The 17606-nt window shown below is 42.1% G+C and overlaps 1 protein-coding gene across 3 annotated transcripts in view; it reads left to right on the plus strand.

Moving 5' to 3' along the window:
• The window catches only part of LOC147024002 (protein MTSS 2-like), a 73365-nt gene that overhangs the window by 47675 nt on the left and 8084 nt on the right, over positions 1-17606 (plus strand). For all 3 annotated transcript variants that reach the window (XM_085890128.1, XM_085890126.1, XM_085890127.1), the window contains 4 exons: positions 2913-3070; positions 4229-4336; positions 4777-4874; positions 8285-8381. In XM_085890128.1, the coding sequence (XP_085746254.1) occupies positions 2913-3070; positions 4229-4336; positions 4777-4874; positions 8285-8381 (461 nt within the window). The remainder of the gene's footprint in view (positions 1-2912; positions 3071-4228; positions 4337-4776; positions 4875-8284; positions 8382-17606) is intronic.

Consider the following 17606-nt stretch of genomic DNA (forward strand, 5'->3'; position numbering starts at 1 on the left):
CCAGCCGTGCTTGCAGAAGGTGATGTAACCAGCAGCCACAGGCTGCATACGAAACAAAAGAACAACCTTGTGGGATTTGTGACGTATTGTAATGTTTACCCTGGGTTGTTACGTTTTATTTGTTTTTTGTACACAAGGTCGAGGCTCGTGGAGGAGCCAGAATAGAGAAATATCAGGAAGTAACTGAACGAAAGGAACAGTGGAAAGAGTGTGGGGGGGGGGAGGAGGACACACGAACAGCAGGGTTGAGGGACAAAATAGAGGGAGACTTGGACAAAGAAGGGATGTGGTGAAGAATGAGGGTAACGGGAGGCCACGTCGTGGAAAAGATTGATGTTGCCGCAAACTCTCAGGAAGCAAAGAAAGACTGGGAATTTGGAAAAAGGTGGGCTCGGGGAGCGTTAATGGGGATAGAAAAGATCATGGTTTTTGAATTGAGGACCATCTGAAATGATGGTGAGCAGCTGTCTTGAAGACCCGGAGGGAAGAATGAGATTGAAGAGAATGTGGAAGTTGGTTCTACAGGTGGGGGGTGGGGGGGGAATAGAAGAACAGTGGAGGGAGTTGAGCAATGATCCTGGATTTAGGTAGTTTCACCAGAAGGGGGTTGATGGTGGACCGTGTGCGACGTGCAAAATCCTGGAGTGTTTCAAACAATGGAAGATCGGTAGCTTCAAAGCTTGCGACGTATTTTAATGTTCACCTTGGTTCGTTTGTGACGTCTGGTAATGTGCAACAGGCACATGAGTGGTTGTTCATACCACCGGGTCAGGTGCCTTGCAGGATTGAGAGCGGGTAGAAAACCTCGTTTTGAGCGCAACCTGCCGGGGTTAAGCAATGGCACCCAGCTGCTCAATCGCCGCTTGCTTGCAACGAGCTTCTCTTGTGTTTCTGTGTGGTGTAAGCTCATCTCATTGGGGTTTGTTTGTGGCAATAAAGAAAGTTTTTTTTTGTTTTTTTTTTTCCATTCGAAAACCCGCATGTCAGCTTTGTGAGCTCACATTGGCCTCCCTGTCTCCATCTTTGCTTAATCATTGCTGTCTACACGATTGTTTCAAACTTATCGATGCTTCCCTCCTGCTTGCTTTGAGCACTTTTATTATGGTCGTGCCACAGTCATATACGGCTTATCTGTAAAGGAAACCTTATTTCAACTGATAAGCTCAGAAGGTCACACGAAGGCAAGATTGCACGAATCAGAATGAATTGATAGATTGAATTAGAGGAGTAGGAGGTGATTACCTTGTGGGATAGGTTGGCATGCGACGCAAAGAGAAGATTCGCCCTTTTGGTTAAAACATTTATTTATTTTATTTTACAAAAGCAATGCCTTAAAGCTTCACCATGACTAGCATGATAAACGTGCCGTTGGGTGGCTAAGGAAGCCTAAATTGTATCATGCGAGGTCAGCTATATATTACAAATGCAAAATGTCACAATGGCTGATCCTCCTCTTTTACATGATCCTCAACCTACCCTTTACTCCGTTTCTGTCACCCCCACTCCTCCCTCCTCCACTCCCTCCCTCCTCCAGTTTTTTTTTTCTTTTCTCAATTTACCTTTCCTTTGTGGCTTGATGTGCATGACGTCTTTCAAAATGTTTCGTGTTCGCTTGGTAGCTGTATAATCTTAACGGGTTTTTAAAAAAAAATTAGCGGGAGGATATCCCAACACTGGTTTTGTTGTCTGGCATCTTGAGCTATGTTTTGTTTCTACCGCCGCTTGGGGCCCCCCCCTGTCACAACCCCCCAGGTGCTAGCCCCCCTCCCACCCCCAATGCTGCAAGATCTCCTGCTGCTTGGTACCCTCCACCCCCTGCCACCTGGGTCCCCCTGTGCCCAGTGCTTCCTGATGCCCAGACCTTCTTGCCGCCAGGGCCCCCCTTGCCGCTCGGGTACACAAATATATTATCTTTCTTTGCAGAGGCCAAGGCTCGTGGGTGAGATTTTTATCCCGAATCTGAGACTATCGTGTCATTTTAAATCGTAACTCGTGTCTTGGATGAGGTGTGTCACCTTTATGGTTTTGTTTACACTCCAGATGTGTCAGTGTTCTTCCGATTAGTGGATTTCTGCTGTTTTTCCTCAAACGGAGCACATTTGGTGTTTAATAGTCATCCCCCACCCCATTGTTCCTTACTCCCTCATCCCCCCTTGTTGACATAAGCCAAAAACAGCGAGGGCTATTTGAGGCTAGTTTGAGTTGAAATCATTTACAATGTCTTTTGTTATGTTTAAATATTATGCTTTGTGTATTTTCTTCTCCCTCACCCCATCCCTCCCACGCCCAACCCTCAGTCTTTACTGCCACATCCACTCTTGTCTGGCAAGTTTCCTTTGTGAAAACAAGTACCTCAAACCTAGTATACTAAAACCTGGAGCATGACAGTCGACCCAGGTTATTGATGTCATGTCCGATAGCTTTCGCGGTTACGAATATCAAAAGAAAAAGTGGAGAGTCTTCAGATTATGTTCAGCGATTCAAACGAACCATTCAGAGTAATCGTCGAGACCTCACCACAACTCCTCACCATGAGGGCAGATTGGTATTGGCAAAATGTCGACATTAAACGATTAAACAGGATGGGATTGCATATGGTGTTTAAATATGAGTCGGAACTCCCATCATCATGTCCTCATTCCTGAGACGACCTTTTCACAATTTATTTACTTTGTCAGTTTTTTTTTCTCTCTCTTCTTTCCGTTCGGTGAGAATTGAAGATTGGAGGTCACCCCGTATCATTGCCCATCATGCCTGGAACCATGTCTCGTCCAACTTTTCTCTGACCGTGTCCTTTTTCTTTAATTTGTCGCACAAGCTAAGGGTGTCCGATGGAAGTGTTTGCTCCTTGTGCTTTTGTTTGTGCACGTAAGATCTGGTGACGTGAGTTTGATTCTTCATTTCCTGTCCAGGAAAGGGTGAAATGCAGCCGGCGCTCGACTCGGCCCTGCAGCAAGTGAGCGGCTCGTACCAACTGCTGGAGGATACGCAGACCCAGGCCGTGCGCCGAGTGTTGTCTGAAGAGCGAGCCCGTTTCTGTTGCTTTTTCTCCATGCTGCGCCCTGTGCTGGTATGATACCGAGAGCCGCGTGCGGCCCAGAGCACCGTGCTGTTTCTCGAAGCACAATTAATCTTGTGGGCGATGTAGGTTCATCACATTCATACAAACGTGCAGTCGTGCACATGATTGGCTGCGGACTCATCCAATTTTAATTTGATCACACCTGTGTGATGGTGATCCGTACGTACCTGAAGTGCGATGTTGTTATAGGTCACAACTGGGCCATCCAGTGTAGCCTTTCATTCTTCAATCCAGACAGCTACTGATTCCACCGTCTGTGATATAACAGGGGATGCTGACACTAATGTTGTACGTCTCAACCGGGCAGGTTACACACCCCTTTCGAAGAACAATTGCTTTATTATTCTTTACACATTCTGGTTGTTGCATCAACAAGTACGTTGTCGTTTGGGAGGAGTTTAAGCTGGGTATCCCATTGACTGGCATTCATTGATCGATGTTATAAAGATCTCATGTTATGTTTCGAAAAGAGTAGGCCATTGTGTGACTGCAACCTGTCCAAATTCCAAAGTCCATCCAGTTCCAGGTCAATGGCAAGCATGGCCAACCAGTTTGTGAAAGTCTTCGGTCAAACGCCCCCTGACCCTGGCCGATTTGGCCAACCCCACGTCGTCATTGTTTGTGTGCAGCGCACGGCTGCAGGTTAGGGTGCGTTCTTGCAGAGGCATGGCTGTGCTGCCGATGCAGTGCCCCCTGTAGGTTACAGCAAGAATTTGGAATTTGATCAGGGTGCCGGTGATACCTAGCCTCTTTGCGAAGGACACCGTGGGATCTTTAATGTTCACTGACTAATGCTGGCAAATGGGATGCCCGGTTTAACGTCCACCTTGGGGACAACTTGCACATTGATGCCTGCCTGTGAAACACCGGGATGACAGTTTATAGCTGGGTCGAGATTTGAACCAAGGCTAGTTAGCTCAGAGGTGAGTGTACACACCTCGAGGCTCCCCTGCCAATCCCGACCGACCCCACAAGAAAGTAGGATTAATTGGGGCTGTTAAAGGTGTGGTAGTAGTAGTAGTAGTAGTAGTAGTAGTAGTAGTAGTTGTTAGGTTCGTTACATGTCTATTTGTACTGTGATGTGGTGGTGACCACACTTTACAATCACATTAAAGAGCCAAAGTTCCTGTAATCATCCAATTGCAGGAGGGTGAAGTGTCCATGCTGGAAGAAGTCACTCATGTCCAGAGCATTGTGGTGGATCTTGTGACCCTTACGTCAGACCCTCAGCACTTGCCTCCCACCAGTGAGCAGGTGAGCATGTTCATTTGGTCATTTCACATGGACAGTCTGCCACCTTAACTTTAGTGCTATTTTTCCATGTACATAATATGTACACACAAATCGTGAACTATTTTACCCTTTGTCTGGAGGAATCCTTCCCCATACATTCCACCTCCTCGCTCCCATTCCTTTTTGTCCACACAATGGGTAAATGGCCCACTTTGGTGAACACACTGATGTGCTCATTGTGACAGTTCTGCCTCATTGCTAACAATGGAGCTTGGCTTCAAAAACCTGATGATGACATCACGGATTTTAATTGTGAGCTCCACAAAAAAAAAAATTATATATATATATATATATAATCACAAATGCTGCATAAGATTGATGAATCTTTCTTCCTGATCTGTGTTGTCTTTTCCATAATAATGACTGTGTTCTCCAAAAGCAAATGTCTTTCTCCTCCAAAGGTGATCTTGGATTTGAAAGGAGCCGAGTTTTCAGGGGGATCGCAGTCCCCTCCCAGCTCTCCCGGCCCGCCGAGCCCCCGCCGAGGAAGCTTGGCCAGGTAATTTAGTTATTTATCGACCTCTGTCTAATTACATCGAGTCTCTGCGTTCATGTCATGTTGTTCGACCTAAGTATCGAGAGGAAAGTTTCAGAAGAACCCATATCTCGGTACTGATGAAGTTCAAAGTCGTGCATGGAGCTCTTTTTTTTTTTTAATCTGAGGAGGAATGGTTCCAAGCTCAGTATTACTCGAATTGTAAGTACCGGTAGTAATTGTTTGCATATCTGAAAAAAACTGGCTTCAAACTCACCACCAAAATCTCAATAAACGACATCTCCCTGAGCTATATTAGAGGCCTGAAGGAGGCGACTGCAGTATGCCTACCTTCTCATTTATTAGTCTGCGCTCCAGATTCTGCATGAGCTCATTTTCTAAGTTGACCATCACGATAAGCTGTATAAGCTTTCTGTACTTGTTCTTCATTTCTGTACCGATATTCCTTGAATGAAATTAAGGTGGGTGTACAGAATTTTGACCGTTTGAAGACTAAAAATGTGTACAATGTGTATGTGCTATCGGGTTGTAAATTTGGGTTAATTTCAATTTGTTGTTTGGGACAGAAAATACAACTGATCATTGTTTTAGATGTTATGATTGATGTATTTTGCTTTATTGCACGCGCACGCACGCACACACACACACACACACACACACACACACACACACACACACACACACACACACACACACACACACAGATGTAACATGAGTGATGATGATATTAAAGTTGCACTCGTGTGATTAATGTGCGCAACGTCTGCACATGCACAATGTCCAATGTACACACAGACGTTTGATGTAATTTTTCTGCTGTTACAAATGTTAGACGGCATTAGCGAGGTACACTAAATATCTGAGGACGTGTGCTTCTGTCCCTGTGCCGTTTTCTGTCCTTGCATGTTGTGAAACGGTGTCTTTTGACTTCGTCCATTGAAGCTGGACCGAGGTTATGTTTTCACCTCTGTTTGTCTGTCTGTGAGTAAGATATCTCAAAAAGTTAGGGATGGATTTGGACGAAACTTGGTGGACAGGTTGGGTGTGTAACAAGGGCAAATTGATTGGATTTTAGTGACGATGCGGATCCGGATACTAGAATTTTAAGTGATTCTTCGCCATTGAGAGATTAGGCCAAAAACCATATGCTGTATAGCATGATGTTTCAAAAAGCTAGGAACGGTTTATGACGAAGCGAGGTGGAGGAGTTGGTTCGGTGATAAAACCAAGCCGATTCCATTTTGGTTCTGGTACGGATACAACACTTAAACTGTTCAGCCTGGTGGAGGTATGCGCTCTACTGAGTGCTGTTTTTTCAGTTAAAGCATTTCTCTAACCATGGCTGAAAACCTCCCTGTTGACCCAAGCCAAGTAAAAGGCAGAAGTTATCTCCTGACAATGGGCAATGTATCATCTCCCAAGGGAATAAGGATGAAGAAACCTTCAGATCTGTTTGAGGTGTGGCCAGTTTGATTTATGCGGTCGACCACAGAGACGAGAGCTTTGTGTTCGATGCTTGCGAGAGGATTTACGTTCTGTGAACGATTTCTTACAAATGGAACCTAAATGTGGGATGTGTCTTGTCGACAAAGTTTCACAAGGAAGAGGAATATTTTATTTGTGGAAAACAAACTAAAAGAGTCTGAATCTGATGCATGTGGCTCTGCTGGAAACTGGAGGGCACCCATAGATCAATACTGCCAGGGTTTGACTTCAAAACAAAATGTATCGTGTGTGTTTGACTGGAAGAACCGAAGAAGGGCCTGAAATGGAAATCGAGGCAGGTGGAGACGTATGAAATGCAGTTGTCTTTATTCAAAAAGGAAGAAACTTTGTAAAATATAAAACCAGAGGTTTTGTCGAGGATTGAAGGTGATGCGAATGATCCCATCAAATGATCGCAGCTGAAGTTCGCTATCATGATCATTGCATGAAAAAAAATTCATGGTCACTCCAATTTCTTCGCAATCTTGTGACCTTGTATCTTAAAACATTTTGTGACCGACTACAAGAGATAGGCAATAATCTCAACAATGGGACTGTTGGTTTTTTTTTCTTTCACATCTGTCCTGAAAGATCATTCCTGAAAGCATCTACAAAGCTGAGATGTAGATGTTTTCTAAATGGGGAGTTCCTCGTTTCAAAATTGCCTGAAGACGCACGATGGTGAAGAAATAGCTTTCCGACCCCAAGAAGGACATTGTGATCCTGTGTTCATGGGTAATGCCTTGAATGTGGGTGATTTGCTTCAGGAAATGAATCGAATGAGGAAAGACATCAGGACAATTACATCGAAGTAGCAGACTCCAGTGACGATGAAGAAGATGGTGGTGATGCTGCATTAAAATCAGATGTTGAATTGTCAAGAACTCAGTCTGACCAAGCTGACCACCAAAGTGTGTGTGTGTGTGTGTGTGTGTGTGTGTGTGTGTGTGTGTGTGTGTGTGTGTGTGTGTGTGTGTGTGTGTGTGTGTGTGTGTGTGTGTGTGTGTGTGTGTGTGTGTGTGTGTGTGTGTGTGTGTGTGTGTGCTCATATATATATATACATATATATACAGTTTTATACACACATGTTTTTGGGAAAAATGCATGTGCCTTATTTTCTATCGTCTGGCATTTTCTATAAGCCATGGAATGTCCCTTCTTTTCTATAGTTTGCCTCATGTCACATGCCATATAAAGGGGCCTTTTCTATGCCCCAGACATTTTATCAAGAATGGAACGGTTTCTCCTCATTACATACGGTATTCCATGTTTCAGGCAGTTTTCTTCTGGAATTAGAGCACCTGAAAAACTGATATTTTTTTCCAAAGTCCACTTTTACGGTGTCCCTAATTATGCGGCTGCGGGTAACTTCGAAGTCTTGACAAGTGTCCCTCTATTCATATTCAAAATTTCACGAACTTTCATCCAACAGTTCATAGGTTATGAGCCCTCACGTTCGACTCTTTAAGTGCTGGAGTCGAAATTTTTCTGTCCAAGTTTTTGGGGTTCGCCCCTGTGAGCAAAAAATGGGGCAAAACCCCTGGGCACTCACCTGGAAGAATAATGTTACTGAGGAGGAAGTCAACATGGGACAGAAGCAACAAAATGTACTAACAAACCAATATTCTAGCAAATACCTATTTTGTCCCCCCCCCTCCCCGTAAAGTGCTTTAGACCGTGATTTTTTTTAACAACCTGAATAAACTTTGGTAGATCACAGGTGATGACGATGGTTGTGGTGAAATGTTTTGTTTTGTTTTCAGAGAAGAAAGCAAATACCTAGCCCTTAATTCAGAATGAGCTCTTACTTTTGGAATATGTGTCCATGCATGCATGTGTGCGTTCGTTCGTGGGTATTCTTCTGAATGACATAAATGTTAAACATGTTTGGGCTGCCCTAATGACATTCGTTTTCCTCTCTTTAACAGCTATTCGACTGCAAATGGACGTCTGTCCCTGCCTTTGACCCCTGATGGTGAAACTTTGGTCACAGATGGTCGTTTTAGCCAGTCATCCAACATAAAGGTACATGCTGGGGTTCGCGATATCCAGGTTACCGTTAAAAAGAAAGCTTTGTTATGAGAATCTATTTGTTGAAATAAAAGGTGAATGTTATTTGTTTATGATCTCACAATGTCAGGCTTTGATAACTGTAACTCACTGTTAGCAGGCTCACCTCCCTCTCCTCTCAAGCCCTTCCAACCCATTCAGAATATGGCACCCTGGCTCCCAGTCAAGGGTTATATAGAAATGTCATCACATCGGTCAAACTCTCAAACTTCTGTGGCTCCATGTACCTGAACGTATATATTTCATAATAGCGACAGTAACCCTTGCAGTGAAAACTAGAACAGCACTCAGTCGAGCACATACCTCCGTCAGGCTGAACAGTTTACATTTTGTATCCCACTGACAGGTCGAATCTGGATCCAGACCTTAACCAAAATCTAATCGGCTTGTTCTTGTCACCTACCCAACTCGTCCACCAAGCTTCGTCTAAATCCGTCCACAACTGTTTGAGAAATCGTGCTATACAGTATATTGTTTTTGGCCCTTCCTCTCAATGGTGAAGAATGACTTTAAAGATTCTCGTATCCGGATTCGGATCTTCACCAAAATCGCATCAATTCTTCCTTGTCACACATACACCTAATATAACCTGTTCTCCAAGTTTTGTCTGAATCCGTCCATAACTTTTTGATATATCCTGCTCACAAATAAACAAACAAACAGGGATGACTACATAACCTCTGTCCACCTTTGGTGGCGGAAGTAATTAAATCTCTTAATTCTTACCTCTCTCACTTAATCACACCTTAAACCCCTGAAGGAAGTTACTCTCTACAAATGAGAATCTCGTGGTAGTTTCTCCACCTACGATGAAGACTTTTGGCGATCGAGCATTTTTTTCAGATCTGCTCGTCATCCGCGGAACTCTTGATGGCCTTTAAAATTCACAGACTCGTCTATTATTCTTCTGTCCACCTTTTTTCCTCGAGAGGGACTTTGAGTTTCTGTTGGAAATGAAAAATCCCGATGTAAGAAATTGCATTAACTGAGAGAAAAAAATTCATTTGCTGAGTTTGCACAGTTTGCCGGCAATTTTGGCCCCTGCACTCACCTTTGTCATTTGTTTGCCACCTGTTACGGATCATATTCTCCAATGAAGTGTCTTGTACACCGTTTGCTTTCGTTTGTCTAGTATGTTATATGTGTTTATTCATCTCTGGGTAGGTCAGTGTGATTTTGACATTAAAGTAACAATACCTGGAATTTCCTGATCCTTAAACATGGGGAAATCTTGTGATATCTGCTGTATGAGTCTCTTTTTACTTATATCTTGTACTATTTGTGCTGCATTAAGTCCTGGAGCAGAACTCGATTATAGTACATTATAAGCACGAGGCACAGTGCGAGTACATTCCATTGCCAGGTTGAGGTAAAGCAATAATTATTTAGGTAAACTGAGTTGCACACAATTCCACCTCCCTGATACCTGGGGGGGGAAAAAAAAGTGCTCCAGGAAAATTTCAGGCACATGTAACCTGCAAGCCAGCTTTCCTCTCCCCAAGACCCGGAGATACGTGATCTCCATCTTTCCAGTGGCTGGCACGGCTTCATTGTCAAGGGCCAACAAACTGCTGCTTTCAAATACAACTGCAGTGAATAACCATTTGACATTAACCCTGAGGTGCAGGTGTCAAAAATCATTTTTGGAAGATAACCAAACAATGCAAAAATGGAATGGAATCGATGATGTAAAATATGTCCAACATTTGCAGAACAGTACGCCAAACAACAAAAAGCGACGAATGTCTCACCATGCATGTTCAAAAAACAAATGAACAGGAAGACCCATAAATTTGCAAAGCTCGTAAAATCTTGAGGATATAAAGAATAAACTTACCTTTGCCAAAATAATCGAAGCAGTAATCCGATTTAAAAGATGCTAAAGCAACCAACGAGAAGTCATGTCAATGCAAACAGGCAAAGCTCACACGAGGAAATGAAAGGCAGGAACGCATCACATGGCAATGGAATGACGTCAAGGATGTTTTCGAGTCATCCCTCTGAGTTTAGCAATCTTCACGAGGACCGGATGTCATACCAATGAGGTCATTCGGCAATGAAACTATGGTGAGAATAACCAGGGTCTCCCAGTCCTGAGGACTAGAAAGGAAGGGTCGTGATGAGAATTAAACTTTTCCCTCGAACCTGAATGAATTTTTTTGTTTTTTTTTAACATTTATACCACTGAATTATTTGTAACTAAATTATGGGAGGCTCAAGCAGCTCGATGGGAAAAAACGTATTGCAACGAAAGGAAGTGACGTTGCGCAATCACCAGATACTGTGCTGTAGGGACGGCTCCTTTGTTGTATCGAACGAAGACCTTCATTAAGTGATGACTCGCCCTAAATGAAACCTTTCGTTGTAAAAAATGCTCATGAAGTGGGGTGTGTGTGTGTGTGTGTGTGTGTGTGTGTGTGTGTGTGTGTGTGTGTGTGTGTGTGTGTGTGTGTGTGTGTGTGTGTGTCGGTTGTAGAACGAAGTCCTCCAATGATTCAATGTATCCACGTTCTCTTCGGTACGGGATCATAGTTCATAGACCAAGCTGTTCAACTTTGTTGTTCTCAGAGTTTTGTTCCGCCGACTCTTTTGAGGATCGTCCCCGAACCCCGGACTGTCTCCAATTGTAGTTCGTTTGTGGTAATATTCCTGGGGATGGTTTTTTCAATCTCTGTGAGCTTCTTCGTTATTATTCTTGTTGCTCCAATTATCACTGGTGGTGTAATTTTCACGCTCTTCGTCTCTCAAGATCTCTTGATCTCATTTTTGAGGTCCTGGTATTTGGTCATGTTCTTGATTTCTGTATTATTTAACCCAAAATCGTTGGGTACCGATATCCCAATCAGCAATGCTGTATTTTCCCTTTTGTTCCTGAGAACGATGTCCAGTTGCAAGGATTTGTTTTCTATGTTCACGCTCGATGGGATCATCCAGTCGTACGTGAGCATGACGTCATTTTTTCAATGATTGCCCTTGGTTCGTGTTTCCATGAGTTTTCTAGAACTGGGATGTTGAATTTTTTACAGATTTGCCATTGAATCACTTTGTATACTTTGTTGTGCCGTTGTGTGTAAAGTTGTTCTGATAATAGTTTTTTGCATCTTAGAAGCAGGTAACTCGTACTTTCTGTTTCTGTCTTGTAGAACCAACACTTGTCCGTCTGGCTCAGTCCCTCCATCTTTTTAAATCCATCGGTGTAGTGTCCTTGATCTTGGACATTTATTATTATTCGTTCTCCGTCCCAGTTGAGCTGACCTCTTCAGAGCTATTCTAATGAACCTTCTTTGTCGATCCCAACTCGGTCCAATTTTTTTTTTTAATATTTTCTTGCTCTTTTGTCGTTCTCTCCCAGTTGTTGGTGTATATTTGTTGATATTTATTTTGTCTTTATTGCAATTGCTGGGGCTGTATTTGTTGCCGTTTCATTTTCCTGTGTGGTATCTTCTATTTGCACCTGTTTCTGGAAATTCCTTGTAAGGTGATTTTGAGATACTTTTTCAGGTTTGTTGTGTTCGTGTTTGTTTACAAATTGAATCTGATAGTCTGTTGAGCATTTCACACACTCGGCTAGTCCGACACTCGTCGCTCTGTACACCTGGTTGAGTTGCATCAGACCGCTCCCTCCCTCTCGTCTCAGCAGGTACATCCTCGGGATGCACTGGTTTTTGTGGATGGTAGTCTTCTTCTTTTGATGTGTAACTTATTGATTTCTGATTGGAGCCAGTTTACTATTCCACAGCTGTATTGGAACACTCATACTGTGAGGTGGTTTATGGCTTTGATTTTGTTTCTTGTTTCTTACGGAGAGGTAAGTTTTCAGAATCGACTTCGTTCTACGTAGATATTCTTTGGCGATTGTTCTGCGTATTTGTTTGTGACATATTTGGTGTCTCTTTTCCACTCCGAGGGATTTGTACGATGCTCCGTTTTCGAACTGCTGTATTGTTGTTTCAAAATGAATTTTTATGTTGTTTGGTTTTGTTGGTTTACCTTGATCAAATGTGCAATTGGTGCACTTATCTCATCTAAATTCCATTTGAATGTCTTCAGAGAACTGCTTGACTCGTTTTAGCTGTTCTGTCAATTTTTTTCTCATTCGGTGCGAAGAGCTTTAAATCGTCCACGTATAGTAGGTGTGTCACTTTTCCTGTTTCTGTGGATGTTCTTCTCTTGGTTGTTCGTGTGTATCCGTGTCCTTGTTTGTTGATGAGGTTACTCAGTGGGTCCAGAGCCAGACAAAAAAGAGGGGGGAAAGACTGTCTCCCTGGAAGATCCCCCACCGTGTCTTCACATCTGGTATTTCAATATTTCCTTCTGCGTGCTGTAACATCATTGTGGTATTCCAGAGCTCCATTGCCTTCTCAATCAGTTTGATTATTTGGGAGTGGATTCTGTATATTTGTTTACATTTTATCATCCACGAATGTGGGACACTGTCGAAAGCTTTATTATAGTCGAACCAGGTGGCGGACAATTTGGTTCTTCGCATTTTGCAATTTTCAAGTACGGCCTTGTTCAGTAGCAGGTGATCAATTGTTCTATAACAACTTCTCTTACATCTCTCTTGTTCTGCCTCGACGCCTGCTTGTTGTGTTAGGTGATGGTACATCATTTCTGTAATGGTTCCTGTTAGAAGTTTGTATGTTGTTGGTCGGTGTTTGTGAGGAAGTTGGGTTTCTTCAGATTTTGGGATGAGAAATGCGTTTCCTTCTACGAGCCACTCATCCGCTGCCTTTTCCTCTTGGATAAGTTTGTTGAATGTCCTGGCCTCGTGATTGTGGAGAACATCAACTTGTTTTAACCAGAAGTTTGGAATTCCATTTTGGTCTGGACTTTACGTTTGGCATTTTTCGAAGTTGTTTTCTAAATATTTTTTTCATCAATCATCACTGGGGGCATTTCCTCGAAATGGTGTTTCTTTTCCAAGTCTGGGATCCATTCTGCTTCCTCGTTATGTTCCTTTTTATCTTCAAAAAATTACTTTCCAGAATTTTTCTCACTTTATTTTTCAGGTGGAGTTGACCCATTCTGGTTTTGTTTCTCTAATTCGAGGTGGAATCTCTTCGGGTTACTCTCAAACATGTGGTTTTGTTTTCTCCTGTTGTTTGCTTCCATATATATATATATATATATATATATATATATATATATATATATATATATATATATATATATATATATATATATATATATATATATATATATATATTTTTTTTTTTTTTTTTAATCTTCCTTGCTATCATTTCTATTCTAGTTTGTTTTCAGCACGCAAGCACTGCAGGTCTTTGTCTTCGATTTTGTGTTGGTTTTTTATTTATTTTTGTTTTGGGATTCTGTTTCCTTTCATGAACTGTTGTATTTGTCCTACTTCCTTCTTCAGTTGCTCTCTGTGTCTCGAGTCTCTGTTTCCGTGGTGGGATTTGGCTTCTTTTGGGTTTATGAAACCTTTTGTTCCTTGCAAGGTGATGTAAGGATTGCATTACATCACAGCTTTGTTTCACAGACCTCTGGTAGCTTATACACGTTGCTGTGTTTGAGCTTTGGGAGTAACTGCTGAAATCTATGTATTCAGGTTATTCCCAACGTCTTTCTTCTTTGTTCCTTTGATACCTTTCTAATTTTTTTTTTCACAATTCTCTTTATTCATTCTAAATCTTTCTTTTTTTTCTTTCATCTCTTTTATTTACTGTCTCTCGAAGGAGAAGTGAATTGCAGAAAGTTTTCTGTACGACTCATGTCACTTGACTGCGCTTGGATTGGTTTGAGGGTCGTGGAGTAGTGTCTGAAACTCGAATCCGATCCAGGTTCCTCCTGATGACTCAATCTTTTGTTTTTTTTTTTAACTTCTTCTGGTTTCTTCGTGGTCTTCCATTTGATTTGTGGGGCCTGTTATTTCCCTCTTCTGGTGTTGTTTGCCCATTTCCTTTTCTTGAATGAATAGTGCTGCTGCGAAACGCACGCTATTGATTTCTTTCAAGGTGGATGATTTTGAAATTATTTTTTAGCTCACCTGGACTTTAGTCAGGTGAACTTTTGCGACCAAGCAGTGTCCATAGTGAGTCAGTGAGTCAGTCCGCAGACACTTTGGTCGTTTTTGCTTGAACCAAACACACAATTTCGATGAAACCAGCATCGTATCTGATGCCTACCTAACGAAGGTGTATTGACCACATCAAAATCTGCGCTCATTAAGGGGATCTAGGGGTTTTTTCTTGACACCCCCAAAATAGGTATTTGCTCTCTTCTCCGAAACTACACACACAATTTTGATGAAATTTGACCACATCCTTCATCACCCATGACATACCAAAGTGTATTGAGCACATCAAAATCTGCACTCATGAAGGGGGTCGAGGGGGGGGGGTTGACACCCCCAAAATAGGTTTTTGCTCTCTCCTCTGAAACTACACACACAATTTTTTATGAAACTCGACCACAACCTACATTACCTGTGATGTACTGAATATGAATGGCAACAATGGCCAGTTGTGCGACTGAAGCCTATCTGTCTGTCTGTCTGTCTATCTTTTTTATTTATGTATGTATTTGTTTCACATCCACTTATCGTAGTGATTTTTTTTTTCATGTTTTCAACCGGTTATGACTACAGTGGAACGCCATTGCTACCGGGGATGCGGATTATAAAGTGGTAAATAATGGCATTTGTATGTACACACATGAAGTGGATACCATGCCAGAACGACTACGAACTGGAATCAAACCCCCACGTATGTCTAGTGGTGCTGGAATTGAACCCAGGCTCGACACCCACCCCACCCCACCTCCCGGATCGGATACTGAACTAAGTTCGTAGTCATGAAGTTTCTGATGATGGATCTTCCTCGAGGCACATCTTTGTTGCACTGCTAGCAGGTAGCCAAAGTTTGCTAACGTGGGTTAAAATGAAAATAATCCCAAATAATTATGCTGGATTTCGGCATCGTGCAGCACGTTGTTCAAGCCAGCACACCAAGAAGTGAAAATGCAGTGTCCACTTATAATGTACCTCCAAGTTAATGTGTTGTCTACCGATATAAAACAGTGTGTATCTGTGTGTTTCTGTATTGGTCTGTCCCCCATCATAAGGCCAATCTTTTAACACTACTTTGTGTTCACTGCAGTCTTTTTCAGGATAAAAAACAAACTCGAAAAACATTTTTCATAAATGAGTAATGACGGCTCTTGTATTGGAAATGTAGACGGTGACCTGCAAACCGGGTCTCACGGGCATTGTACAGAAGCGTTTTTAAAAAATAACAATAAATACATGGGCACATTGAGGTGAAATTCGCTTCACACGATGTGAAACACGCGCAGAGTAAAACTAGTGTTTACCTCCGTAGGATGTCCGATAAATAAAGACAAAATAAGCACACCCGATGCTAGGCCGAGGCTTCAGACTTTGGCACGCTCACGAGGCTCTACCGTCAAAATGAAACGTCCTAGAAGATAAAGAAAATGGGATCATATTTGTACACATAGTGTTTTAAAATAATGCTTCTTGCCCTGAAACGTCTTATCTTGCAGTGTCCTTGAATATTTTGAAAAAAATAATTCCAACCCGTCATTTTTGACAGGCTTTTATACTCGTTATATCATGGGACTGTAAAGACTGCATGTGAAATGTGTCCCCTTTTGCTCGTGGGGGGCGGGGGGGGGGCAGAATACCGTCAGTCTGCCTTTGTAAGGGGGAAAAAAACAAATTTAACTGATTGTGTGATATCTGCCTGGGACGAATGATGTCAAGACGTATTGGCCAGGAATTAGGGTACAGTACGAGCGATTGTGTTATCCTTTGTCCTCATGGCTATTTCTGAAGCAATTGGTTATTTTATATGAACTGGGTGTGCTTCAAAAAGGTTAAATGGTTTCTCTTTGTCAGTTCCAATGTAAAATATATTTGATAACACCCCATTTTCAAGCCGTTTGCCGTATTGACGTGTTTTCTAAATTTTCAGAGCCAATATTTTTTGCACCCGTCAAACGACGATTGCTATCTGTTTATAGACATTAATGCTTGTTGGGTGGTCGCGAGAGTACCCTTATTTTCACCTTTTCCGTCTGTCTGTATGTTTGCGTGTTTGTTTGTAATGGACAGCTCTGGAAGCCAGAGGAGTCAACCAATTTTCATGAAACTTGACAGGTAGGTTCATACCAGGATCTAGTTCTATGATTTTGAGCACCATTGCTATGGACACCACCATTTCTTAGCAACGGGACTTTGAAATTTTTGAAAAAAATCATTAAAAAATTATTTTTTCGAAAATCAAAAATTGGCTTCCAGGCTTTTATGCGCACTATAATCAACCTCTTTGTCAAAAAAATTTCAGCCCGATCCGTAAAAAACTGGATGACTAGTATGCAATTATGTCGCGACCACCCATGTCGCCTACCGGCTTGTATGTTTGTTTGTTTGTATGTTTGTAATGGACAGCTCTGGGGGCCAGAGGAGTCAACCGAATTTGATGAAACTTGACAGGTAGGTTCATACCAGGATCTAGTTCGATGATTTTGAGCACTGTTGCTAAGGACACCACCGTTGCCTAGCAACGGGCCTTTGAAATTGTTGAAAAAATCATTAAAAAAAATATTTTTTCGAAAATCAAAAATCGGCTTCCAGGCTTTTATGCACACTATAATCAACCTCATTGTAAAAAAATTTCAGCCCGATCCGTCAAAAACTGTATGACTAGTATGCAATTATGTCGCGACCACCCATGTCGCCTACCGGCTTGTGCACATCTCCTTGAAATGTCGATAATGCAACGTTGTTTTTTTTTTTAATTCGTTTATCGAAATTATAAAAATTAAATAAAACAGATTTCGGAATTTACCGCCGTTTTACCCAGTGCCTATTACACCACCCTGTCCGACACGTTACATTAGTTATTCGTGCCTGGTGTTTGTGTCTTTTATTATGTCCTTAAAAACAGTAAGTGTCCTGTTTGGAATGATTTTCAAACTTGTTTGACTGTCAGCCAGGCAGAGAAAGTACAAATGTTTTTTTTTTATCTTGCTCCTCTCTGTGCATGCATGATCGGGACGACTTCAGAGTCAAAGAACTGTTAAACGGCAGATTCGTTTTTCTGATTCATGTTCAAAATATTACATTCAATCTAAGTAAGTTATTCCTCGGGCATAAACTGACATTAGACAGACGGACAGACGGACAGAAGTGAA

Source organism: Eptatretus burgeri, chromosome 7 (assembly GCF_056783735.1).
Source record: "Eptatretus burgeri isolate ZD-2024b chromosome 7, Ebu_testis_v1, whole genome shotgun sequence".
In the NCBI taxonomy this organism is placed as follows: Eukaryota; Metazoa; Chordata; class Myxini; order Myxiniformes; family Myxinidae; genus Eptatretus; species Eptatretus burgeri.